The 27,578-nt window shown below is 42.1% G+C and overlaps 2 protein-coding genes and 2 long non-coding RNA genes across 7 annotated transcripts in view; all 4 read right to left on the reverse strand.

Annotated features, from left to right (window-relative positions):
* LOC120546888 overlaps positions 1-27,578 on the reverse strand; it is a 54,800-nt gene that overhangs the window by 10,953 nt on the left and 16,269 nt on the right. The gene's annotated exons all lie outside the window — the stretch shown is intronic.
* On the reverse strand, positions 583-26,525 carry LOC120546884. Of its 4 annotated transcripts, XM_039782136.1 has the most exons (10): positions 25,881-26,525; positions 25,295-25,615; positions 24,690-24,977; positions 24,460-24,567; positions 24,153-24,239; positions 24,031-24,059; positions 22,778-22,834; positions 22,487-22,555; positions 20,196-20,219; positions 583-810 (listed from the first exon to the last, which is right to left on the reverse strand). In XM_039782136.1, the coding sequence occupies exons 1-10, from the start codon at positions 25,936-25,938 to the stop codon at positions 697-699; spliced, it is 1,155 nt and encodes a 384-aa protein (XP_039638070.1). In that variant the 5' UTR covers positions 25,939-26,525; the 3' UTR covers positions 583-696. The 4 variants fall into 4 exon arrangements, with proteins under 4 accessions (XP_039638070.1, XP_039638071.1, XP_039638069.1 ...); XM_039782137.1 differs by lacking the exon at positions 583-810 and having other exon boundaries at positions 19,174-20,219; positions 24,702-24,977; positions 25,881-26,524; XM_039782135.1 differs by lacking the exon at positions 583-810 and having other exon boundaries at positions 19,174-20,219; positions 25,881-26,524.
* On the reverse strand, positions 2,328-13,428 carry LOC120546890. Its single transcript, XR_005636977.1, has 4 exons — positions 13,383-13,428; positions 3,062-3,148; positions 2,910-2,938; positions 2,328-2,735 (listed from the first exon to the last, which is right to left on the reverse strand). It is a non-coding gene; the product is annotated as an uncharacterized LOC120546890 (long non-coding RNA).
* On the reverse strand, positions 17,121-17,758 carry LOC120546897. Its single transcript, XR_005636984.1, has 3 exons — positions 17,688-17,758; positions 17,299-17,553; positions 17,121-17,164 (listed from the first exon to the last, which is right to left on the reverse strand). It is a non-coding gene; the product is annotated as an uncharacterized LOC120546897 (long non-coding RNA).

Below are 27,578 nucleotides of genomic sequence, written 5' to 3' on the forward strand. Positions count from 1 at the left end.
TTACAGTGAGAGATTTAGCTGTTTGGCTCAATGATTTATTTGCTAAAGTGAGCTGGTGTTAGCATTACATTCCATTTACTAAATATTTTCACAGAATTTAAAAAAATAATTTCTATAGCAAAGACAATTTACTTTCCACTATAAAAAGCATGACGATCAGACACCTTCCTGCAGCATGCTTGGTCAACACCACAAAATAAAATATATATAAATAAAATATGTTCTTTACAGGTGTCCCAAAACATTGATTAAGAGTGAATTCAGGCGCTGATTTATTAAGAGGTTTGTAATGGTGCTGTCCATGGTGCTGAAATGGATGATGAATTCACTTGGAGTCACTGCACCAATTTAACTGTTTCAAAGCCGTGTAATATATTCAAATACAAAGCATGATTAAAAAACAACAACAGAGAACAGAGGACAACAGAATCATGTTCAGCAGTTAGAACGATCACAGTTTAGTTCTAACTGTGGTCAACAGTCAGAACTTCCAGCTTGAAGGATTGTTACTGAAAAGAAATAGGTTTATGAAAATAAACTTTGGAGATTGCTGATCTTTGAGGATTTTCCTGGCTGGTGAAGTTTTTAGGGATCTGTTCATTATGAGTTAAGCTGACAGGTGAAGATTCCAATATTTACTCCAAAACACCAGTGAATATCCAAAGCTTTAAAATGTCTCTCGGGTGCTGTGGTGTCTTATTTGTTTGCTTTGTTAACGGTGGCGTAGAGGTCGCTGGGATCAGCAGAGGCTCCGGCAGGAGAGGAGGAAGCTTTCACAGAGCTGTAGGTCACTGAATCACCTTCATCATCCTCATCATCATCATTTCTAACTAACCCGTACCTAAGAAGTAAGAAGGAAACAGCACCCAACTTAGTGTACAGTTAATTACGTAACAAAGTAACGTGGTTTTGACAGTGGATTGTGTAGCATGTTCACTTTGCTGCAGATTTTATCTGCTCATTAGATTATGAAAAGTCTTGTGAGTGAAGTTGACATGTTGGTCTGATGGTGGCGATAGAGGACAAGTGAAGGAATCACCAATCACCAGGAATAAATCTGTGAGTATGATGGTGAACTTGTTAGCCAATCGGTTGTTGATTTACACATCCAGCAGACGCAGAAGCTTTTGGAGTGGTGTTTCTTTGGTTGCTCAATGCTCCACTTTGTTCACCAGCTAGTCTCTAACTGTGTCTGTCTGCTGTTTGCTGCTGACCAGGGAGTGTACAATGGCTTTTAAAAGCCTTTTGTGTTGGAAAATGAGGCTCTGAGAGCACTGAGTGTGAAACAGAACAGTAAAGTTTTTGGCCAGACAGCAAAACAACGAGCTGAAACTCACTATGAAGCTCTGTAAAGCCGAAGGGAGCAGCAGATTCAGCTGATAATTCTTTGTAGGTTCATCACAAAGATCAACCCCCTTTTCATTGCCACATTGTCATATACATTGTTACCATAGGAAAATTGATTGTATACACTTTAAAAGGCAACAAAAGCCCCAAAAATAATCTTAAAAACAAAGAAATCCATCTGCTACTTCAGAACCACGGACAGCGGCATTGATAGATCAAAATATAGTCTAGATGCTCAAAAGACATTTAGGAGCTATTCCTTCTGGCCATGGTTGTGCTTGTTAATCTGAGATGTGAGACTTGCAGATAGAGTGAAAAATGAGCCCACAGTGAGTCATAATGTGACAGGAGCAAAAAATGGCTAGCAAGCACTGGCTGCTTTTACTTCTGTTTAATTGAATGGAATTTGGGGACTCTGTATAATTATAGTGAGAGATTGAACTGTTTTGCCAAATTGAGCAGGTGTGAGCATATAGAGTTTGAAAAGAAATGCCCAATAACTGTCCCTTGAAGATGTCCATATCATTGTTTATCTTTATGTTAAACCAACACAAAGTATACTCTATACTGAAAAATTAGATTTGAACGAAATTGTGAATGTGCCAGAAATGTCAACCAGAAACTATGCCAGGTTCTATCTTTGCTGGACAGTAACAGTAAGGACAGAGCTACATTATGTATCCTGAATAATTCACTTAGACAGAATTAAAGAAATAATAGTGAATAAACTGACCTGTAAACTACAAAACAGTTACACAAAACACAATGGTTGAGTTATTATAAAGCACTTTATTTATTTGCTTGGATCTTGTTCTGTAACTATTTTGTATCTTGTTGTTTTCACCAGCTTAACTCCAAGTCTTCCAGAGGCGCAGCCAAAGCCGATTCGAAAGACCGCTGTTCACCAGCAGCAGCAGCCATAAGCCCGCCCACCGACTCTGTACACGATGTGATTGGCTTGACTAGAGTTTAGTTTTTCCAGCTCGCAAGCCAACGGAGAGTTGCTCGACTGATCCTGGCTGCAAATTATATTTGCTGCTGCTAGGGTGCGTCTAGATTTCTAGGCTACTGCATTGTATATAAAAGGATGACAATAAAGTTTCTCTTATCTTAATTTCTAATACATATATACACAGATTTAACTTTGAAATATGAGCAAAGCTTTACCTTTAAAAGCAATGAGTCGAATCCTAACATCAAGATGTATTTGTTAAACTGAAATACAAGTTACACTTCAGTTTTTAGATATGACTCAAAATTATGTTACAGTTTTTCTTTTTTTTCTGGTGAGTTGATGTTGAAGTTTTTGATCAGTGGAGTCTGATAGAAACAGAAGGTTCTCCAACATTGTCATAGGTCACTGTACCTTCATCTTCATCATGATGCTCCTGTGAAAAACAACACAACACACTGGAGATTCTGAGATCAAATGGAACAAATAAATCTCCTTTGTTGCTGCAGCCACTTAGACTCAAAACAATCCAGTCAGCACTGTTTATTCTTATTGTAAATAGTGAAATATCACAAACACAAGCGTTTGATTATTCAGTTTCCAAACTCACAGCATTGCCATCCATCTCTGTTCTGTTTCCTGAAAAGACAAAAAAGAGCAGACTTTAGTTTCCACGCTGTAAATCTACGTTCATCAATTGTTCTTGTTCATTAGACATTCATTAAATCTTCTTCTAAAAATGACATATGTGAATTTTCTCACCTTTAGTTCTCATCCATATGTTGACCGCCACAACAGTTATTATGAGTGCTGCTAAACCCACAGACACCATGATGACCCTCCACCAGTCTGAAGACAATAAAAACATGAAATATATTTGGGCTGCAGCTTTCTGTTCTATTCAAAATCCTGTAGCTCAAAAAGAACAAACGTCCAGCCATGTGTCGGTCTGACATTCATACTTTAGGCTTCATAAGGAGAGAGAGACAGAGACAGAGAGAAATAGAGAGAGACAGAGAGAGAGATAGAAAGAAAGAGAGAGACAGAGAGAGAGAGAGAGATAGAGAGAGAGAGAGAGGGATTGTTTGATTGTTTTGATGGAGTGTCATCATTTGCAGACAATGTATTGTCTTCTCCCTCTGTTGTGCTTCCTTTTGATTGTTTGGAATATATGAAATAATAAAACAACAAATGGTGATAAAATACCTCACGTTTACTGTCTGACGAGACTAAACAAGAAATAAGAATGTAATCTTAAAACTTTAAATCCATCAAATAAAACCAACTGTACCTGTTTCCTTACAAGAGGACTGTGTCGGTCTAACATAGGGCTGGGCGATAGGGAGAAAATCAGATATCACGATATTCTTGACCAAATACCTTGATATCGATATTGTGGCGATATTCTAGGGTTGACAATTGGTGCTTTAACAAAATATCTTCACACTTAGATTTTAGATAAATAATCATCAGTAATGTGGATGTAATGTCTAAGTGGGGAAGAGGCAAATAATAAATCAGCTAGAACAGTCTGGTAAGTTCAAAGTACATCACTTTACTGTTATGCAGCCTTTAAAACCAGGAAAAGACAACAATTATGTAATATCACGATATTAAGATATCCAAAATCTAAGACGATAACTAGTCTCATATCACGATATCGATATCATATCGATACATTGCCCAGCCCTAGTCTGACATTCATAGTTTAGGCTTCATAAGGAGAAGAGAGAGAGAGAGAGAGAGAGAGAGAGAGAAAGAGACAGAGAGAGAGAGAGACACAGAGAGATATAGAGAGTGTTCCATCAAAATAATCTCTTTTCAACAGGCCAATAAATACGTGCATACAAACATGTCATCACCTCCTGAGAAAAGATGAGTTGGTCTGTCTCCTTCAACAGAGCACAACACATCACCATGGGTCCAGATCACACTGAACTGATCCACATCCTTCATCTCTTTATAATAATTAAAGTCAATCCTGATTCTGGCTTTCACCATCTGAGTAAACAGTAGCTTCACATTAATATCGACAGATTCATCCACCTTCCTCTTCCTGCTCACGTACACAGCCATCTTTGATTGACCCAAGATGAAGTTTAACAGCTGGCATTTATGTTTAGCAAACTTACTGTACCTGAACCCAAGGATGAACATTTGTTTGGAGAAAACCTCCCCTACCTTACTGAACAGCTTCTCCAGCAACAAGAACAATGGCGGCAGGCGCACACACTCAGAATAACAATGAAACACAGTTTCTGTTTCATCACAATAAGGACATTGGTTGCTAACCCCAGGACTAATGACAAACTTATTGACTGCCATTATCCCGTTTAACACTCTCCACTGTAGGTCAGCTACTCTTTTAGTTAATGGTGGTTTGTATAAACTCCTCCACGCAGGTTGGACATCAGCCGCCAAACCCAGATGTCCTCGCAACGGTGTGTCAACCTGTTCATGAAACTTACCCTTATTTAAACACAGCTCCATCATTTTATAAAAGGCATTCCCTTTTGCCTCTTTCAGGTCTAAAGTTCAGTGCTTCACATCCAAAAAACAACCAACATGGTTATCAAGACTGGAACAGACACATAAACCAGGGAAGGAATCATCAGATTGAGGTGTAATCAGACCAACATTATATTCCTTCAACATTATGGATTCATGTCCAGACAGATTGTACTTCCAGTGATCCAACAGTTTGGTGATGATTCTGACTGATCTTACACCCAGAACAGCTGCCAAAGCAGTAGCATTGTTTAGTTTTGGTCCAGCTATATCCACCACCTTCCCCAGCGTGAGCACCCGTGCTCTGCAGAACACCTCCCTGATGGCAGAACCTGCCCAGCAGGGGCAATCCAACCGTTCTCCGTACACCACCGGTTCCTGTGGCAGCCAGTGTAAGGAGTCACCTTGGACCCGTCTCTCCTTGATCAACAGCTTCCCCACTGTAAACACGCCACGATAGAAAGAAGGCAACACCTGGAAACTCTGGTTCCTTACATCCATCAGGAACAGAGAATCTTTTAATCCAAAACCCTTACAGTTGTTCAGCACCCAATGGATGAACTGCAGGCTGAAAGCAGCGCCCCTGCTGGCCAAATGAACAAGTCCTTGTCCTCCTTCTTACTTGGGAAGAAACAGAACAGACTGGGGAATCCAGTGCAGCTTATCCCCCCCCAAAAAAAATAACTAAAACAGATTGAATCTTTGCAAGTAAATTAGAAGGGGGGTCCAAACAAAACAGTTTATGCCAAAGAGAAGAGGACAGCAGATTGTTAATAACAAGCGTCCTCCCTCTATAGGACATGCTCGGTAAGAGCCACTTCCATTTCTTCAAACGGCCTTCTATTTTTTCCAGAGCGTTATCCCAGTTTTTTTTGCATCACACACTCCTCACCCAAAAACACACCCAAATACTTTACCCCTCCTTTCATCCAGGTTAGCCCTCCTGGTAGAGAGAGTGTTCTGTAACTTATCTCCCACCACCACAGCTTCACTCTTAGCCCAGTTAACTTTAGCAGAAGAAATATGATTAAAGACGCTCACATTCTCTACCAAAGTGTCAATATCTGTTTGCTTGTTCAAAACAACCATGACATCGTCTGCATAAGCTGATATTTTAACTGCTGAAGCACACTCAGGAAAACACACACCTAAAAGTTCCTTTCCAAAAAGTTCCATTAAAAGCTTGCAATGTCAGGGTACAGTACCTGAATCTTAGCTATGAAACCTGGGCTGAAGCCAAAAGCATTGAGCGTTTGCCTCAAATACTGGTGTTCAACCCGGTCAAAAGCCTTTTCCTGGTCTATGGAAATAAGACCAGTAAGCCAGAGACGTCCAAAACATGCCAAATTAAAGTGATATTATCACTCATTAACCTGCCGGGCACACAGTAGTCTGGTCGACATGAACCACTTCAAAACAAGAGCTTTAGACAGGATCTTGTAGTCCCCACACAGCAGAGAAACAGGTCTCAAGTTCTTTAATTCCTGTAAATCTCCTTTCTTTGGCAGCAGCGTAATGACTGCCCTTCTGCAGCTCAGCGCAAACTCTCAACTCATACTCAAACTGTCCTGAAACACCTCCAGCAGATCTTCACCAATCACTGGCCAGAGGGTCTTGTAAAAATCCACAGGCAGCCCGTCAATGCCTGGTGCCTTACCGTTCCCCAGGCTCATCAGAGCAACATACAATTAAATTAGGGACAGTAGATCTTCCAGCACGGTGTTGTTGTCAGCACCCACCTGAGGAAGCCCAGCATAGAAAGACGCAGCTGACTCAGCATCTTCCACATACTCCTCTTTGAACAGGCCTTTGTAGAACTCTAGGTCTTGAAGAGACCTGGTAATGTGCTTGGTGACACTGTGAGTATATTGCTGACAAAAAAGTTTCACCTGAACATTTCCAACATCCCTCTACTGCTGCAACGATGGGAAACTGGACTTATGACTCCGGTGTATACACCACACACACTCAAACGCCTCTTTAAAAGAGTTATCATTTAAAAGTCCAGTATTAAAGTGCCAATATGCGCTGTGCAATTTTACATTTTGAATATAAACAGAGCACTGGACAAGACAATGGTCAGTAAAACCAACAAGAGTAATTACACATTTTTAAAGACACCAAAATGGTGTTTAAAACAATAAAAGCGATCCAGCCTGGCCAAAGACAACATGTTTTCTCTGGAATGACTCCAGGTGTACCGCCTGTCGTTGATGTTAAAACCTCTCCACACATCCTTCAGCTCACAGCTCTCCATCAGACGCCTGAGTCGGGCCGAGGAAGCAGGATGAGGCTCCAGGTGATTACAGTCTAAAGTGGGATTCTCTTTGCAGTTAAAGTCACCTCCCAAAAACAAAAAATCATTAGTACAATCCTGAATGACATCACACAAAAGGTTTAAAAATGTCATTCGTTAAATGGCTGAAACTGGAGCATACACATTTACAAAAATAAGTTTAACATTTTCATACTGAACCTTAATTTTTATAAAGTGCCCACACATGATCTCCTCCACACTAAAGGAGCAGGGACGAAAGCCCTTAGAGAAGAGCACCCCGACCCCCCCACTGTTAGAGGCTTTATGGCTGAGAATATCTTCCCCAGGCCACTGCTTCCTCCACTCACTCTCATTCTCCACATCACTGTGAGTCTCCTGCACAAAAATAACATCAAGGTTTTTTTTAACTCCATCAGTTTAAACAGAGAAGCTCTTTTTACATCACTTCTTGCTCCATTAATGTTTAAGGATCCAATTTTTTAATCTGCCATTAAAAGGAAAAGAGCAAAAACACACAATGTATGTATGTGGAGAAACATATTATATTAGTATAGTATATTTTAGTCATTATCCTCAGTGAGTTGAGCTCTGACTTCAGTTACAAATTTCTTGAGGCAGTAAACCTCTTGCATAGTGAACCCTTCGCTATCTTTCCTCAGCCAGGCCACAGACCTGATAAACCCTCTCAGATCAGACCTGATAAACCCTCTCAGATCAGACCTGATAAACCCTCTCAGATCAGACCTGATAAACCCTCTCAGATCAGACCTGATAAACCCTCTCAGATCAGACCTGATAAACCCTCTCAGATCAGACCTGATAAACCCTCTCAGATCAGACCTGATAAACCCTCTCAGATCAGGGAAAAACTGCTCCGTCTTAACCGCCTTGATCCCTTTAGTGTCCTGCAAGAACTTGATCTTCTCCAGAGGATAAAGAGTTAACTCCTCTACTTGGGATGATGTCCACTCACATTCCTCCTCATCATCCTCATCCTCATCACACAGAACCTCCAGCAGCTTTTTAGCTTTTGCCTCACTCTGCTCTTTGTTAGAACTGCTTTTTCTTTTGCTGGATCTTTTAGTGATCTCCATCTCTTCGGACATATTCTCAGCCAAAACATCATCAACCACATTTGTAACATTCTGACTGCAGCTTTTTCTCTTTTGCACTGCCTTTCTTTTCCCCTGTCTGTTTGTTATTTTCTGCTTTCTCATTAGAATGGGCATGTCCTTCGTTTACAGTCTCATTTCCACACTCACTATGTTCAACATCTTTCTCTTTTTCCTGCGTGTCTACCTCGGTTACCTGTGCAGTTTCTGCACACTGTTGCGCACCTGCTGAGTCTGATTCAGCCGCAGGTGGCGCAACATCCGAGTTTGAGTCCCCGGAGGCGGCTGCGGCCCGGTCGGCCGGCCCGCCCGACGCAGCGGGACCAGGGGCCAGATCGGCCGAACCGCCCGGCCCGTGTGTGTGGGAGCTGGCCGGCGCGGACAAGAACGGACCAAATGACCCTCCTCCCCACTTCATGGTATCAGAAGTCGCAAAAACAACATAACTGAAGCCTTCAACTTTAAAGCTGAACGTTAAATTTAAATCAGCCGCGTTGTCTTTCAAAATCATGAAGACTTGTCTTCTGGGACCATCATTTTATAAAAACCTTTCCCTTTCGCCTCTTTCATGTCTAAAGTGCAGTGCTTTACATTTAAAAAACCACCAACATAGTGATCCAGACATGGACGGACACATAAATCAGGAAAGGAGTCATCAGTCTGAGGTGTGGTCAGACCATCAGTACATTGCTCCAACATGATGGATTCATGTCCGGACAGTTTGTGCTTCCAGTAATCCAACAGTTTGGTGATGATCCTGACGGATCTCACCCCCAGAACAGCTGCCAAAGCAGCAGCATTGTCTAGTTTAGGTCCTGTGATATCCACCACCGTCCCCAGTGTGAGCACCCGTGCTCTGCAGAACGCGTCCGTGATGGCTGAACCAGCCCAGCAGGGGTAATCCAGCCGGTCCCCGTAGACCACCGGCTCCTGAAGCAGCCAGTGTAGGGAGTCACCTTGCAGCCGTCTCTCCTTGACCACCAGCTTCCACACGGTGAACAAGCCTCGATAGAAAGGAGGTAAAGTCTGGACACTCAGCTTCCTGGCATCCATCAGGAACAGCGAATCCGTTAATCCAAAACCTTTAAAACTGTTCAGTACCCAGTGGGCCAGAGGTCTCCAGACCAGGTCCTTAGGGCCATAGAGCAGCCTCTGGAGGAACTGCAGGCGGAAAGCAGCGCCCCTGCTGGCCAAATGAATCAGTCCTTGTCCTCCTTCTTCCAGTAGAAGGAACAGAACAGACTGGGGAATCCAGTGCAGCTTGTCCCAAAAGAAATTAACTAAAAAAGCTTGAATTTTAGCAAGCAAATTAGAAGGGGGGTCCACACAAGACAGATTATGCCACAGAGAGGAAGCCAGCAGATTGTTAATAACCAGAGTCCTCCCTCTGTAGGACATGCTCGGTAAGAGCCACTTCTATTTTTTTAACCGGCCTTCTATTTTGTCCAGAGCATTATCCCAGTTTTTTTGCAACACACAGTCCTCCCCCAAAAACACTCCCAAATACTTTATCCCTCCTTTTTTCCAGGTTAGCCCTCCTGGGAGAGATAGAGTGCCCTGCAACTTATCTCCCACCACCACAGCTTCACTCTTATCCCAATTAACCTTGGCAGAAGAGATGAGATTAAAAACACTCACCTTGGCTACCAAAGTGTCGATATCTGGTTGTTTATTTAAAACAATCACGACATCGTCAGCCTAAGCTGAAAGTTTAACAGCTAAAGCACACCCAGGAAAACAGACACCCAAAAGTTCATTCCTGAGTTTATGAAGCAGAGGCTCAATAGCCAGGGAATAAAGCATCCCCGACAGAGAGCATCCCTGCCGTACCCCTCTCTGCACATTAAAAGGTGCAGCCAAACCACCATTAACCTTCAACTTCAACATTAACTCGCAATGTCACGGTACAGTACCCGAATCTTAGCTATGAAACATGGGCTGAAACCAAAAGCATTGAGCGTGTGCCACAAGTACTGATGTTCAACCCGGTTCTTTATCTCCTGCAGATCTCCTTTCTTCGGCAGCAGGGTGATGACTGCCCTTCTGCAGCTCAGCGGCAGACGTCCTCTGTTCAGGCTGTCCTGGAACACCTCCAGCAGATCTTCTCCAACCACGGGCCAGAAGGTCTTATAGAAATCCACAGGCAGCCCGTCGATGCCTGGTGCCTTCCCGTTCCCCAGGCTCATCAGAGCCACATGCAGCTCGTTCAGGGACAGTTGGTCATCCAGCACCGTGTTGTTATCAGCTCCCACCTGAGGAAGGTCATCATAGAAAGGAGCAGCTGACTCAGCGTCTTCCACATACTCCTCTCCGAACAGGTCTTTATAGAATGACGTGGCATACCTCCTGATCTCAGGCGTCCCCGTGATCGTACCTCCATCTGCAGAGCGAAGGGAATGGATGATCTTTCTCTGCCCGTTCTTTCGCTCCAGACCAAAGAAAAACTGCGAGGGGGCATCCATCTGGGAGGCGTTCATGAAGCGGCAGCGGACCAGAGCCCCCTGAGCTGTGATGCCCAACAGTTTGGCTAAAGCAGCCTTTTTGACTTTAAGAGCTTCAACATGCCCTTGATTTCCTGTGGAATCCACCAACTCCTGTAATTCCACTACTTCTATCTCTAGGTCTTGAAGAGACCTGGTAATGTGCTTGGTGACACTGCGAGTATATTGCTGACAAAAAAGTTTCACCTGAACCTTTCCAACATCCCACCACTGCTGCAACGATGGGAAACTGTACTTTTGGCTCCGATGTATACACCACACACACTTAAACGCCTCTTTAAAAGAGTTATCATTTAAAAGTCCAGTATTAAAGTGCCAATATGCGCTGTGCAATTTTACATTTTGAATATAAACAGAGCTCTGGACAAGACAATGGTCACTCAAACCAACAGGAGTTATTACACACTGCTTAAAAACACCAAAATGGTGTTTAAAACAATAAAAGCGATCCAGCCTGGCCAAAGACAACATGTTTTCTCTGGAGTGACTCCAGGTGTACTGCCTGGCGTTGATGTTAAAACCTCTCCACACATCCTTCAGCTCACAGCTCTCCATCAGACGCCTGAATCGGGCTGAGGAAGCAGGATGAGGCTCCAGGTGGTTTCGGTCTAAAGTGGGATTCTCTGTGCAGTTAAAATCACCTCCCAAAAACAAAAAATCATCAGTACAATCCTGAATGACCTCACACAAAAGGTTTAAAAATGTCATTCGTTCAACGGCCAGAACTGGAGCGTACACATTTACAAAAATAAGGTTTACATTTTCATACTGAACCTTAATTTTTATGATATGCCCACACATGATCTCCTCCACACTAAAGGAGCAGGGCCGAAAGCCCTTAGAGAAGAGCACCCCGACCCCCCCACTGTTGGAGGCCTTATGGCTGAGAATAACCTCCCCCGGCCACTGCTTCCTCCACTCACTCTCATTCTCCACATCACTGAGAGTCTCTTGCAAAAAAATAACATCAAGGTTTTTTAACTCCATCAGTTTAAAAAGAGAAGCTCTTTTTACATCACTTCTTGCTCCATTAATGTTTAAAGATCCAATTTTTAGATCCGCCATTAAAAAGGAAAGAGCAAAAACAAAAACACACAACATGTACGTGAAGAAACATATTACACTTAATCATCATCCTCAATGAGTTGAGCTCTGACTTTAGTGACCAGTTTCTTGAGGCGGTAAACCTCTTGTTTAGTGAACCCTTCTGTATCTGTCCTGAGCCAGGCCACAGACCTGATAAACCCTCTCAGATCAGACCTGATAAACCCTCTCAGATCAGACCTGATGAACCCTCTCAGATCAGGGAAGAACTGCTCCAGTCTTAACTGCCTTGAACCCCTTTAGTGTCCTGCAGGAACTTCTAATTTTATCCAGAGGATAAAGAGTTAACTCTTCTGCTGGGAGCAGTCCACTCACATTCCTCCTCATCATCCTCATCCCCATCATCCTCATCCTCATCACTCAGATCCTCCAGCAGCTTTTTAGCTGTTGCCTCACTCTGCTCCTTGTGAGCACTGCTTTTTCTTTTGCTGGAACCTTTAATGATCTCCATCTCTTCAGACATATTTTCAGCCAAATCAACATCAGCCACATTAATAACAGTCTGACTAAAACCTTTTCCTTTAGCACTGCCTTTCTTTTTCCCTGTCTGTTTGTTATTCTCTGCTTTGTCATTAGACTGGTCATGGCCTTCATTTCCACTCTCATTATGTTCAACATCTCTCTCTTTTTCCTGCGTGTCTAGTTCTGTAACCTCTGCAGTTTCTGCACTCTGTTGCACACCTGCAGAGTCTAAGTCAGCCGCAGGAGGCGCAACATCTGAGTCTGAGGCCCCGGAGGCGGCTCTGCGGCCCGGTCGGCCGACCCACCCGGCCCATCGGGACCGGGGGCCGGATCCGCGGGACCGGGGGCCGTCTCCGCCGAACCGCCCGGCCTATCGGGACCGGGGGCCGGATCCGCGGGACCGGGGGCCGGCCGGCGCGGACAGGAACGGACCAAATGACCCTCCTCCCCGCATCCAAAACACTTCATCGTATCCGACGTTGCAAACACAACATAAGTGAAGCCGTCAACTTTAAAACTGAACGTTAAATTTACATCCGCCGCGTTGTCCTTTAAAATCATGAAGACTTGTCTTCTGTGACACACTAGCTACGTGTTTGAGTTTCGGGGACTTGCACCCGAGCGGAACCATTTTAATGGGAGACATCAGCTGGCCGTACCGCGACAGCTCTTTGGCCAAATCATCAGTTTTAATAAACGGAGGTGCGTTAGAAATCGTGATCCGTTTAGCTGGGCTCACCAGCGGGAGAACCGGGGTGAAAGTATCCCGGATCACAACACCTTTCTCCACCACAGTGTCAACCTTCGCCACATCATCCAGGAAAATCACCGCTGCCCTGTTCATACGGGAGGCAGACTTCACACTGTCAAAGCCCACAACCTCCCCGACAGCAGAGCTGGCCTCCTCCACTCAACAGCCCACATGCGGGGAAATCCTCACCGCATGTCGGCGTGTTAGCTTCTCTAGCACCGCATGGCCGCCAGCCACGGGCATGATACCCGGCTGACAACCAAACTACCCGAACTAACCCCTTCACCAACTAATAACTAACCACCACACAACCAAATAAACACATACTAAACCCCAAATAAACAGAAAAACAAAGATAGAAACTCACACGCTCCTGAGACTCACTCTGCACACACACTCACGCATCCGCTCACACAGAGAGAGAGAGAGAGAGAGAGAGAGAGAGCTAATGTGTTTGTTTTCTTTTTTTGTTGTTTGTTTTATTTGATGTTATATTGATATACTAGGGCCAATTGTTGTTTTCATGTTTTTCTTTTTACATTTATATTTTAGTTTACTCAATGGATTGTATGTATGTATTTTTTCTCATCTTATCCTTGATGCTTTGGCAATATTGTTATTTCTGACAGTCACGCCAATAAAGCAATTTGAATTGAGAGAGAGAGAGAGAGAGAAAGAGTATGATGTTAAGTAACTACCTGAGGCCTGTACTACGAAGCAAGATCAACATGGCCTGGATTTCTTTCAGTAATCCGGCTTCACCTAACCTTACAACCGCGGTCCCGCATAACCTGTACTACGACGCTGGTTATCAACTAGTTCAGTCAACTCAGGGTTTCCCAATCCAGCGGCGCGCGCGTTCACATAAAAGAGGCGAGGTTTGCGCACCACGACCAATCGCAAACATCTACCAGAGCAGCATATTTTAAACAAGAAGAGCAAACTATAATTCTACATAAATATGAAGAACACAGACACGGTTTTACAGGCATAACGCAATACAGTCGCTGCTTCCTAAAACAGGAAGGAAAGCTGGCAAAAAAAAATAGCCGACGCTGTAGATGTTTAAATCACAACGCTTATTAATATCACTTCCTCATCAGTCAGGACCAAGATCTGACTATAATTACACTTGTGCTTTCCATAAAGTGTCGTTGCTTTAGCCTATAATTTCAGTTGCAACCCTGGCAGTGGGAAGCGATCGTGAGAGCAAATAAAAAATATAAAAACATAATTCAAACCGATGTGCGCATTGGCGACACGCGGCTCAAGAAGCCGATATTTAATTCCCTCCCATTAAAATATATATATATATATTGGTATTGGTATTTCATACAAATACCAATCAGGGAATGTTAACGGGTTGTCGATCTCTAAATGTTTTAACTTTTATGAGCGCACCTCTCTCTCTCTCTCTCTCTCTCTCTCTCTCTCTCTCTCTCTCTCTCTCTCTCTCTCTCTCTCTCTGCACCGAGCTCCGCCTGGTCTTCTAAGAACGGTGACGCCGTTATCAATCGAGTATTGATTGGTCAGTAGGCGGTGCTTTAACACCGGTTGATCTCTGATCTCCAACTTAACCTCACTGCATGAAAAGTGGGATTTTCGTCAGTATGCGGCACTGTAGATTGTCGTGGAACTTCAGGTTTACGGCTGTATACGGCAATTTACAGGCAACACCGAAAACTGCCGTGAATTGTCGGAAATTGACGTGGGCCTTGCTTGGCAGTTGTCCCCCCATGACCCCCCCTCCCTCTAGTTCTAGGGGAGGCTTTCACATGTAAATGAAAATGCTGTGAGCTATACAAATGCAAATCAGGGTAGCAGGGGAGTTTTACCCCAGGTGACATTTTTCTAAAAGGTATTAACTTAATTTTAAGAAAATCTCTTAAAATAGATCAGACTCAGTATAGCCTAATTGTAGACTCTTTAGTAGATTTATTTGATGAAAGTATGCTAGATTAATTACTGTGTATGTCATTAGTAATGACTAATTAGATGTAAAAAAAGATACACCAAATAATTTATTTCAACAATTAGTTTTAATCAGGCTTTGCCACAAAAGGTAAAATGTGCAATCCATGATTCATTCAGTCTCAACCCCTGTACATAGTGACATGACTACAGCGACCTTTCTTTGGTCTTGCTCATCCAACATTGTCTGGTGGAATGGAGACAGAGGCTCCACTGGACAGTTTTCTAAGAGAAGTCTTTCTGCTGACACCAGAATGTGCTTCACATAAACCATATCAGCTTTGTCATTGCATGACAAGGTCCCAACCATTTGTGTTCTTAAAATACTGGCAAATTCAGCACCATATTCACATGTCCATGACATATGAAGCTGTTGGCTCTGCTCAAATGGCCTCATAATCTAGACATCAATTGTCCTATTGTTATTAAACTTTCCCAGTATTCCATTAAATCTCACTGTAATTCACCTCCACACCAGTGTGTGCGCTGTTCGCGCCCTGCTGGTTAATCTGCTCCTCTTTGTCTCTCTCTATCACTCTACCCCCGTCCTCACTGCTACCATTTGAAAATAGCGGCGGGAGAGTGCAGGAGATGAGTCCGAGAGTTACAGCAAAAGTTTCCGAAATATGGGAATATTTCAGGCCAACTGGTAAAAGAGTTATCTGTACACTCTGTCAAACTTCACTTGGAAACACACAGGAGTTGTTCAAGACTTTTGGAGCGATTTTTTCTCTCCTCCGCAGTCTTCACAACTCGGAGACAAACTGTAGCAGGCGCTACTAACCGGAGCAAGGGTAAGATTTAAAGAATGCTTTCATTGAATGAACTTCATTAATTTTTCTGTATAAGGACATAGATACCGATCTTAACCGTATTTTTTTTTTTTTTTAACAGACTAACCTATATGACCTATATTTGCTCGGAGCTGTCTGCCGGTCCAGATTTACATGACGCTGATAATTACGCCATTGTGTGTAAGTATTTTTTACTTTTTCATCTTTCCTTGTTTAATTTTACTGTAACTTATGTTTTTTTTAATTCATGCACATCCACTCTCATTTAATTGTTTTCCAGCTGCCTGTAAGACATATTACGAGACAGCACGCAGGAGCTTCAGCTAGAAACAACCAGATGTGGCATCACGGGAATATTTTTCAGGTGCCTTCATAGATGTGTTGTGTCCGTAAGCAGTGCATTGCGCAGTACTGATTGTGTTTATTGATTGATTTTACAGCTGCTGGAAGCGAGACAGAGTGTGCTGGCTGTGGGTGAGGTGGACATTTGGAAGTGCGCCACCATAGACTTCCAGGACAACGCACCACAGACGTCTGCTAAATGGACAGAATTTAGACCGAATGCTGCCGGTTACCAACAGCTCCGAGCCGGCCGCGGGTTAGATGTGGACGGTGCTGCTTCTCGTGAGCGTGGGATATTTGTTGTGTGTGCTGTGTGTCTCCGATGCTCTGTACAGTTTTTTTCTGATTGCGTTTGTGTTTTGTGTCAATAAAGCTCTATCTTTGAATAAACCGCACGTTCCTGGCAAATCATTTTAACTATGATAATCATGACATGAATATACAACATAGCATATATGAAATAAATATATATAATATATATATGTATATGTATAATTTTATTATTATAATAATAATGGCCCAGGTTGACCAATAGCCTAACCCGTGACAGACCTGTCAACCAATCACGAGTGATTTTTCTTGTTTAAAAGTAGTGGTTTCAGCCAATAGTGAGTGAGGAAATTTCAGCCAGGCCAGACGTTCTCTGGCCAGGCGCCTATTCATATTCTAATTAGACCCATTAACACCTCCGCGGGGCTCTCCACATACGTCATGGTTCGTTTCCGACAATATGTGGCACAGACGAACGTGACGTTCGCAGCCTGTAAATTGTCGATAACGGCCGAAAATTAGGGGGATTTCCGGGCGTTTACAGGCATTTACGGGGACGGAAATCCCACTTTTCATGCAGTGCCTGCTCCCGACCAGGTTAGGTGTTCAGCATGAGTTACCACAGAGATTGAACCCGATAACAACTAATCCACCTTCGTAGTACAGAAAATCCTGGGTTGAACTTGAAGTTAGCTCGTTAACGCCAAATCCTGCTTCGTAGTACAGGCCTCTGGTGTTGGTGATGTGTTATCTGTTCCCACTGTTGTGCTTCCTTTTGTTTTGGTTATAAAACAACAAAACACAACAAATGGTGTTAAAATACTTCATATTTACTATCTGAAGAGACTAAACAAGAAAGATTAATCATCTTAAAAGTTTAAATGTATCAAATAAAACCAACTGTACCTGTTTTCTTACAAGAGGACTGGGGGCCGACATTACACAGCAGCGTGTTTCCATTCTTCTTATCTGTCACATTACACTTCAGTAACTTCTGATTAAGATGAGGAGGAAATGTCACACTGGCTGAACAGGTATGAGCTGTTATCTCCACGTCATTCTCATTCCCCTCATACAACCACTTCACTGTGTCACACTCATCATCAGTCAACACAGAGCAGATCAAGGTGACTCTATCATCAGTGTTCTTCTGTTCTTCCACTGGTGAACATGGAGATATTGTGAGAGAAAGACAACAAGAGTAAAATTAACTTCATCACTGTACTCATAATTATTGTCTTGTTTCAGTATATCGTTCTAACAAGATAGTTTGAAAACATGATATAAATACTCACAGTAAACAACAGACAGATGAACCACAGCATCTGGACCTTGTTGTGGTCCTCCTGATTTGTTGAACTGTCTGCAGGTGTAACGAGCAACATCCTCCTCTGTGACCTTCTTTATAACCAGAGAACATTTCTCTGTAACACTCAGTCTGTCTGATTTAGCTTTGGGAATCCCATCTTTAATCTGTCCAAGACTAACCAGCTCTACTGCTGCTTCCCCTTTACCACTCCAAAGCCAAGTAGTGCTACTACACTTGTCCTGAATTATCCCATTTTCACAAGGCAGAGTGACTTCATCTCCAGCTCTGACAGTGATGTAGAGGGGGTTTTGTCCAGCTACTGCTGTTGAAGATGAGACAAACATGACTGAGATAAAATTTGGCATTTATGTTTATAGTTAGGCTATATAAGAGGATGATCATTAATTACAACAGAGATGAGCAAACTTGCCTTAATCAAAATCCGCTCAATTCACCATATTCAAAACAAACAGCTACTTTTTTAGTCACTTAAATACTATCATTAACATTTATTTTAGTCATGTATGTGTTTTGAGTCCTTACCTGTAAACTGAAGCAGCAGAATCCCAAATAAAGTTATTTGAATCGGTCTGAATTCAGCCATTGTTCCTCTCCGTCTCTCTCTCTTTTGTTCTCTTGCCCTCGACTGTCAACGTTTCTGACTTCTTTAGGAGAGATACAGCGTTTACTTCCTGTTCTGAGTAAAGTGTGACTTCCTTACAGTGACTGGATCTTTTCTTATCCTTTTTTAAGCTGCTGAATTCACAGATCAACTTTTCACCTTTTTAATTTCTTGACGATATCTTAACAGCCAAAAAGCCAGATGTGGTTCAGCGTGGAGATAAAGTACTTGAGCCACTGATGAGCTTTCAGACGAGTTCTCAGCCCCACAGATGATGAGGAGAGAATCTGTTGCTCTGGCTTTTGACCAAACCCCTTTTCATTCAAAGTTCAACAGGAGAAGCTTCAGGTCAAAATGTAAACTCCTCACACAGAAGGAATGTTTATAGAATCAATTAAAATGCTGAAATTAGTCAATCTGCTTGCACACCAGACATTTACACCTGGCGCAATATGTCCATACAGGGGATAATGATGTAACGTTAGTGGTTTGTTGGTTCCTGATGCAGCTTAGTGTTGTTTTCTGAGAACTGAAGGGGAAGTGTTTGGTGAGGTAAGAGCAGCAGCAGAGCTCTGCAGGTTTTACTCTGATGATAAGCATCTGTCTCTTTTACAGTACTCCTCCCTAAATATGAAGGTATGGACCCATTTGTATTGGTGGCAGAGAGAAATGTTTTAACTGTCACTATATTTTAAAAGGTGGCAGTAGGCTTAGTTTGCAATTTGAATTTAGGTCACAGTTCAAGAACTGACCAAAGTTTTTTTTACCTTTAAGAGAAAGAGATTAAACGTGAGCACTTGCCGTCTACTTTTCAGTGATGTCAGGGCCTCAAGACTCAGGAAACAGAGAGTAGATTATGTAGGTTTTAATTAAGAACACACAGGAATAGGCAGCAAGGCAGAGCAACTTGGTAGGCAGCGTGAACTCAAAAAGGTCAAAAAACACGGCAGAGGTATCAGGCAGGGCTCAGTCAAATATCCAAATTGGCAAAAACAGGCAGAGTTTGGTACACAGTTTGGCAGGCCAAAACACAGGCAGTACTACAGGCAGGGTTTAGTCAGATAACCAAGGTGGCAAAAACAGGCAGAGTTCAGTACACAGGTAGGCAGGGAAAAAGGAAGGAAAGTCCAATAAACTACTTAGGTAAAAAAAAAAAACGGTAACGCCAATAGAACAAGCCCAAACACTAGAATTCACACTGAAAGACATAACAATCTGGCAAAGAGTGTTCCTCCTGGCACTGCTTAAAACAACTATGGCTGACGAGGAGAGTGGCAACAGGTGTGGCAGTGCACGCGCTGATGATTGGCAACTCCCTTGTAGTCAACCGGGAGGATAGAGGGAAAACCCGGATCGGAGTCCAAGAACAGCAGAGGCATGACAGGTCACAGGCTAAGAAGAGGGGATTCTGGGCCGAACTGTGACAATTGACTTTACATCAATTATTCCCTCTTTTAGTTGTGTTTAACTGGATGGAATTTGGGGCATCTGCGTAATTTTTGTGAGAGATTTAGCTGTTTGGCTCAATGTTTATTTGCTAAAGTGAGCTGGTGTAAGCATTACCTTCTGTTAACAAAATATTTTCACAGAAAATACAAAGCACGATTTAAAAACAACAACAACACAACAGAGAATAGAGGACAACAGAATCATGTTCAGCAGTTAGAACGATCAGAGTTTAGTTCTAATCGTGGTCAACAGTCAGAGCTTCCATCATGAATATCCAAAGCTTTAAAATGTCTCGGGTGCTGTGGTCTCTTATTTGTTTGCTTCGTTAACGGCGGCGTAGAGGGTGCTGGGATCAGCAGAGGCTCCGGCAGGAGAGGAGGAAGCTTTCACAGAGCTGTAGGTCACTGAATCACCTTCATCATCCTCATCATCATTTCTAACCCGTACCTGAGAAGTAAGAAGGAAACAGCACCCAACTTAAGGCTGTTTTATGCTTCTGCGTCAACTCCACGCTGTAGCTACACTGTCGCTCCTACGGCGTCGTGACCCTTTCAGAGTTCTGCGTTGCGGTTGCTTTGAATCGCTGTGAATTTCACCGCCATAACGCTAGGGGGTGTGTGGCTTTTGCGAGGTGTCTGCCAGCCAGTTTATGTTATGTTATCAAGCTGCTTACAAACGGATAACCCCGTCATTATAACCAAAATATGTCTGAGTTTATTTGCAAAGCTGATGTCAGTGAACTAGCATGTTGCTACTCCCCACAGTAGGCTGCATGAAACACTGACTATCAACACACAGGACCAGTTGACCAATCACAGTCCTTGTGGTCTGCGTTGCCTTGACGCAAAGTTACAAATTTGTGCACGTCGAGCTACGGCGGAGGGCTTGGAGGGGGGTTCGCAGCGACGTAGAGGGGTCTTCGGGGGTACGCCGTCGATTCGACGCAGAAGCATAAATCAGCCTTTACTGTACAGTAAATTCAACACAACATGGATAAAATTAAATTGTGAAACAAAGTAACCTGGTTGTGAAAGAGCAGATTTTGCAGCCATGTAACAACTGACATGTTCACTTTGCTGCAGCTTTTATCTGCTCATTAGATTATGAAAAGTCTTGTGAGTGACGTTGACATGTTGGTCTGTAGGTGGCGATAGAGGACAAGTGAAGGAATCACCAATCACCAGGACTAAATCTGTGAGTATGATGGTGAACTTTATAGCCAATCATTTGCTGATTTACACATCCAGCAGACACAGAAGCTATTGGAGTGGTGTTTCTTTGGCTGCTCAATGCTCCACTTTGTTCACCAGCTAGTCTCTAACTGTGTCTGTCTGCTGCTGAGCAGGGAGTGGACAATGGCTTTTAAAAGTCTTTTAAAGTCACTATGAAGCTCTGTAAAGCTGAAGGGAGCAGCAGATTCAGCTGATAATTCTTTGTAGGTTCATCACAATGAGCAACCCCTTTTCATTGCCACATTGTCATTGTCATATACATTGTTACCATAGGAACATTGATTGTAGCCACTTTAAATTGCAAAAAACCCTGAAAATATTATCTTAAAAAAAAAAAAAATCCATCTGCTACTTCAGAACCATGGACAGCAGCATTGAAAGATCAAAAGATAGTCTCGCTTTGCCAGACCTTCCTCCACAGCACACGGAAGAGGGTCTGGCTAGTCCACACAGCATTCTGGGATAGGAGAAAAAACGTGCTCTGGTTTATTGGCATTTCTTTAAACCAATCACAATCGTCTTGGGCGGTGCTAGGCACCGGACGGAGCCACGGTGCCGCTGCAAAATAGTCTTGGGAAGGAACTTGTTTTGGTGGAACGTGTACATTTAAAGGTTGTTTTAGTCGTGCAACAGAAACCTCAGATTTGGACAGATAGTCTAGCTAGCTGTCTGGATTTACCCTGCAGAGATCTGAGGAGCAGTTAACCATAGTCCTCACAAATGCACCGGAGTTTAGAACGCCAACACAAAGAAAGAGGAAGAAATTAGGGAGATCCATCCGGCTGAATTTCCTGAGGCACCCCAATCCCAGAAATTAAAAGCGTCGTTGTTATAGACTAATCAAAATACAACACAGTTAGGCTACTGATATTTCACAGCCATACAGTAGATTGTTACAAACGTTTTTCAGATAAAGGATCAATGAGTCAGGCAGACTAGACAAACATATTCTGCCCATGCACTCTCTCTGCTCTCTTAGGCAGGTTAACAAGTGGCATGCATTTTTGTAATTTTGATAATAAGTGGAAGGCTAATAAAGTAATGATTAAAAAAACACAAATGCTTGATCAAGGGTCCGTCAGGCCCGTCCCGAGGATAGTGGCGGGACATATCGGCCCCCGGCCCTTGGTTCAAGTTCGAGCTCAGGCACAGAATCTAAACTCTACTTGGGAGGGAAAGGGACAAAAAGGTGAGCAGAACTTATGGTGTTTTGCTGCTGTTATCCTGACAAAGTCTACAGAAGACCACATTGTTGTTGGCATTAAGAGTAAAATACCAACACTTTAGAAGACCATGTGTGAGCCTTTTTCTCAAAGTGTTGTTGCAAGGAATCCATATTTGCCCTGTTGCTGGAGGCAGCCATGTTATTTTTAGATTTCTACGGGTGACAAATTATTTGTGTTGACGCATTTACGTAACGGATACGTCTACTACGTCGACTAATCGTCCCAGCCCTACTGAGTATACCCAAAGACAGCTGACCTGGGCTCTGCTGTTGGTCTTCTTGGTGTAGCTGATGGAGGCGTAGGAAACACCATCTTCAGGATCAGCCTGCACAGAGAAGACAAGACAGCGTGAGTTTTTCTCCTCATGTCACCACACACTTCTCATTAATTCTTGCTTCACACTTCTTTTTTTTTCTATTCTATTCTGGTATAATGACGCTGCATCCTCTTCCTTCCCTTTTCTTCTCTCTCACAGTATTTAGAGAACAAGCACACAGAGCAGTGAGTGTATCTTTGTACTGGGGGGGTTGTGGTGTTGCGATCTCACCGTGTCCTGACTGGTTTCTGGACCGGGCTGAGTCACCGCCGAGTTTAAGCTCTGTCCCTGGACAAACACAGTCTGGTTACAGTTCACATTTCTGGAAATAAAAACTACAATGTTGTGCTTTTATATAGCAAAGTACATGTTGTAACTATTTCTTGGTCAACAACAGCTGGGTGCAGTAACTTCCTGGAGTCGTGTCATCACTGCACCAGGCTCACATGCTGGGCAGATGGATAGACTGGTGTTCATCAAGAAGTAGTTGTAAATGGATTAAACAAACAAGATACCAAAAACTAATTAGTGAGCTTTTGTTAACATTGGACCGAACCAGGCTAGCTGTTTCTCCTTGCTTCCAGTCTTTCTGCTGAGATAAGCTAAGCTTATTAGCTCCTGTATCACGATCGCAGGTTGTGATTTGTTGTTTTTAACCCTCTGAGGACAAAAGATGCACTGGCGAGTCCAAGCATGTTTGATAACACTCCTATTCAAAAAGCGATATTACAAAATTTCATTTTAGACATTTAATTACTATTTAATGAATATATTAAGCTCATTTAGTGAACCCAAGACTTTTGTAAACTCATTTCAAGCACCAAAACAATTGAGTGTGGGTATGTTTTCTCAAGAGATTTGAGAAATTTCAAAAATCAACTTTTCAGCTTTAGGGACAAATTATCTCTTTAAACATTGCTCTGGAACACATTTGGGCCTAGTTAAAAAAAAGCTGAGTTTGTTTGGAACATTTTGATATGAGATCAGTAAAACAAAAACTGAATGAATTTAAAAAGAAATGTAAAACTGCCCTTAGACCTCAGAGGGTTAATATTAGAAAGAAATTGAAATAGTGCATGGTTCCCTACAACGCTTTTCACAAGTTTTATTCAATTTCATAGCATTTGACTTATTTTTTTTATAAAAGAATGGTGAAAAAAGTGACAAAAATGTCGGGAAAAGCTTCAAAAACGGGGAAAAAGTGACAAAAACATCGGTGGAAAAGAAACACAAGTGTCGATAAAGATGTCCAAGACGTTGAAAAAAAGTTTCAAGTTTGACCCAGAAAAACTAAAAGTTGCACGGTCTACTGGAAGACAACACAAGGGTTAAACAGATCCTTCCACGTCCACTCAAAAACTTAACCCTCAGCACATCACGATCAGAACGTATTGTTCTCTGTGAACTACAGAACCACAGTAAGTTGTACTGAGCTACTAGTAAAAATGTGTGTAAACATTTTATTCTTCAGTTTTAAAACTCACCGTGTTGTCATCCATCCGTCGTTTCTCCCCTGAAAACAAGAGTCGGGTTTAGCTTCCACATTGAACACCCAGCTTCATCAAAACTTCTTGTTATTAAAAGTTGAATCTGTGAATGTTGTCACCTTTAGTCATCTTCCGTCTGATGACAGCCACAGTGATGATTACGAGAGCCACTAAACCTATGACCGCAATGAGGTACGGCCGCCAATCTGGAAGAACAGCAAATTAAAACATGCAAAACATTTTGGCTACAGTTTTCGGTTAGTTTTAAAAACATAGCTCACGTAGCTAAAAGAGAGGAGAAATAACTTTTAGAGAATACAGATGAGAATATCTCCAACCAAAGCCAAGAGTGGGTCGACATTTATACTTTTAGATTCCAAAGTGGAGAGAAAGACTGAATAATACCCTAATCTTTGGAGTCAGTACCTTGTGGTGAAGTTGAAGTAACACTGACAGCAGGCGTTGTTGAGGTGATTCTGGATTTTCTGCCGTTTTCAATTGTTCTCATCGTGGTTGATGTTGTTTCATCCTCCCCTGGACAAAAGAAATAACACAACAAACAAACCATATGTCAATAAAATACCTCATGATTTACCATCTGCATCAATGCCACACATCAATTCAAAAAGATTTTAAACAGCTCATCATATTCTCACCTGGTTTCTTACCTGAGGACTGAGGGATGAAGGGAAACAGCTGCACTTTTCCAGTGTAACCATCTGTCAGTTCACACTTGAACAACTCTTGATACTTCTGCTTGAGATTAGAAATAAAAAAAGTCCCAGTAACTGAGCACTTAGACTGTGAAGTCTGCATATCCGTGGATCTTATATCTCCATCTGCATCTTTCCCCTCATACAGCCACTTCACTGTGTGTCTACACACTTCACGTGTCGACACAGAGCAGGACAGCTCCACCCGCCCACCATCTTCATATTCCTCCACTGATAAAGAACATAAAGACAAAATTACTTTCCGGTTATTATAATGTTTCAGTTCATTGTTCTAACAAGCAGTGTCTGAAATAGGCCAGTAACGGCACTTCTGGTTGTTGTCCCCATGAGTACACTTACTTCTATTTGTATATTATTTGTTTGTATGAAAATAGGCTATATGTAATGATGTATCGGGGGAAAAAACCACTAGAATGATTCTTTGTTTCATATCCACATTTCAGACACTGTGATGATTTAACTGTGAGATTGGAAGTCAAACCAGGCAAGACAGTTTGATCTGAAATTATAATGATGTAAATACTCACTGTTAATAACAGATAGTTCAATCTGAGTGTCTGCAACTTCTTGTCCTGGTTTGAGCTGTTGACAGTGGTAAAGACCAACATCCTGAACTGTGACCTTCTTTATAACCAGAGAGCATGTCTCTCTAACACTCAGTCTGTCTGATTTAGCTTTGTCTCTTTCAACAATCTTCCCACGAGTAACCAGATCTACATCCTCACTTCTTGAACCTCTGAAGACCCAGTTAGTCCTGTCACAGTTAACCTGACCATCTACCACATTTTCACAAGTCAAAGTGACATCATCGCCATCTCTGACAGTGGAGAGGTGTTGTCCAGTAACCGCTGTGAAAGAGATGAGAGAAACATGAAAAGTAAACTGAAATATGAATATACTCTTATGCTGACAGTTAGTGTGAGGACAGTTTTAGATAAATCGGAAGTTTGTAAATGTGTTTCATTCGGTTTCCAAATTTCAGGTTTAAAACAAACTGTAGACTTGTCTTTCTTAGTTAAATAAAATGTACTTTGTATAATAACTTATCATTTATAATATTTATAGTATATTTGTAATGTTTCTGGTATTTGTGTATATTATATGTATTCTTACCTGTAAACTGAAGCAGTATCCCAAATAAAGACATTTTAATCCATTTGAATTCAGCCATCGTGCTTCTCTCCCTTTCTGTCCCTTTCTCAGCTGTCAACTGTCAGAGACTCTGAACTGATGCATGTTAAAAATAAAGAATCTACTTCCTGTGATGAGAGATGTGTTACTTCCTCAAAGTCTCTCTTTTGCAAGTTCCTTAATGTTTGTAGGAGGAGCATATCACCATCTCTCTTTCAGCTTTTGAGTTCCTTGACTTTCTGAACCTTTAGAAGAGGCCCAAGAACCGAGAATTTTTAGTTCCTATCTGACAGAACATTCTCTATTTTACAAAAAGGGTTCATATTTATACTATGTCTGTGCCAGAAAGTCTATGTAGAAACTTATTTTCGGTACCAAAAACATACAATGAATGCAGTTTTAAAACATTTATTAACAGACTGCATTGTATCATCAGTAACAGTAAAGAGAAGACAGTTACTGACTCAATTAAAACTCTCTGCTTATTCAACTTTAGTCTACAAAATCTAGAAAAATATATTTGACTTTTGGCAAACATATTTAAATCAACCCTAAATGAAAAGTTACATAAAGGTGTTCTAAGCGATGTTGGGTGACGGCACTTCTTGTTGAATTTCTATGCCGTTATATATGTGTCACATTCCTGAGCGAGTAATTGTATGTTTTGAGCGCAGAGAACTATATTTTGAAAGCACATTACATTACATTTTGAACAGAAATTTACACTCGCAAAAAATTATTTAGTTTGAGTAAACAAAAACCTATTTCGGGCACAATAAATGTAAGCTGCTGCGCTCCGGTCCTGTCTCCCTCGCTCTCAACCTCTTCTCTCTGCGCGCTCAACTCTAGACACGCTCGCTCAGATTTTCACAACGTTACAAGTGTGCCACAAAACCAACCAATCGCAGAATCAAAAGGTCAATTCTGATTGGCTGTTGGTCTCCAATTAGATCGCAATATCAGGAAACAAAAATCTAGGAGGAACCGTCTTTTTCAGTCAACACTTGTTGGTACGGCAAATACCGTCTACAGTGGAGCTGTTCCACTAATGTTACTGGATTAAAACACATTTCGGTCAGTATTTTGTATTATTGACATAGCTATATCACAGAAATGTCTTAATATTTGTGTGTACTATAATGCCGTTGTTTTGTTTGACTCATATCTCCTTATGTTTGACTCATCCTTCACAAGCAATCTAGCTAGCTCACACACAGCAGCCGACATGTCATCTGAACAGGCCTCGCAGCACTGTAACTAGCTAAGTTAGGTCTCGCAATGCGAGACTGAACAGCAGTAGGCCTGTATAGCCACATGTAAGTAGTTTTAATACTTTTGGTTACATTACCGTATTTTATTAACCTGAATTATGTTGCTATATTAGCTGCGGAATGAGCTATCCGTTGCTAATGCTAATTTATCTCAAAAAGCAGAAACGTTAGCTAACTACTGCCAAGACATGATTTCACGAGAGACCGAGAGAGGTGTTATAAGACTTCGTCAAGTTTTGTCATCTGTCTTAAAATGAAATCATATCTTGGCAGTGACGTTCGTAGCTACTGCTTTTGACATAAATAAGCTAGCTAGCTAATGTTAGCAACGGATAGCTACTTTGGCAAGTCAATTGATCCAACCTTAAAGAATTAAGGTTAATAAAACACCACATCGATGTAACCAGTA

This window comes from Perca fluviatilis, chromosome 18 (assembly GCF_010015445.1).
Source record: "Perca fluviatilis chromosome 18, GENO_Pfluv_1.0, whole genome shotgun sequence".
NCBI classification, from domain to species: domain Eukaryota; kingdom Metazoa; phylum Chordata; class Actinopteri; order Perciformes; family Percidae; genus Perca; species Perca fluviatilis.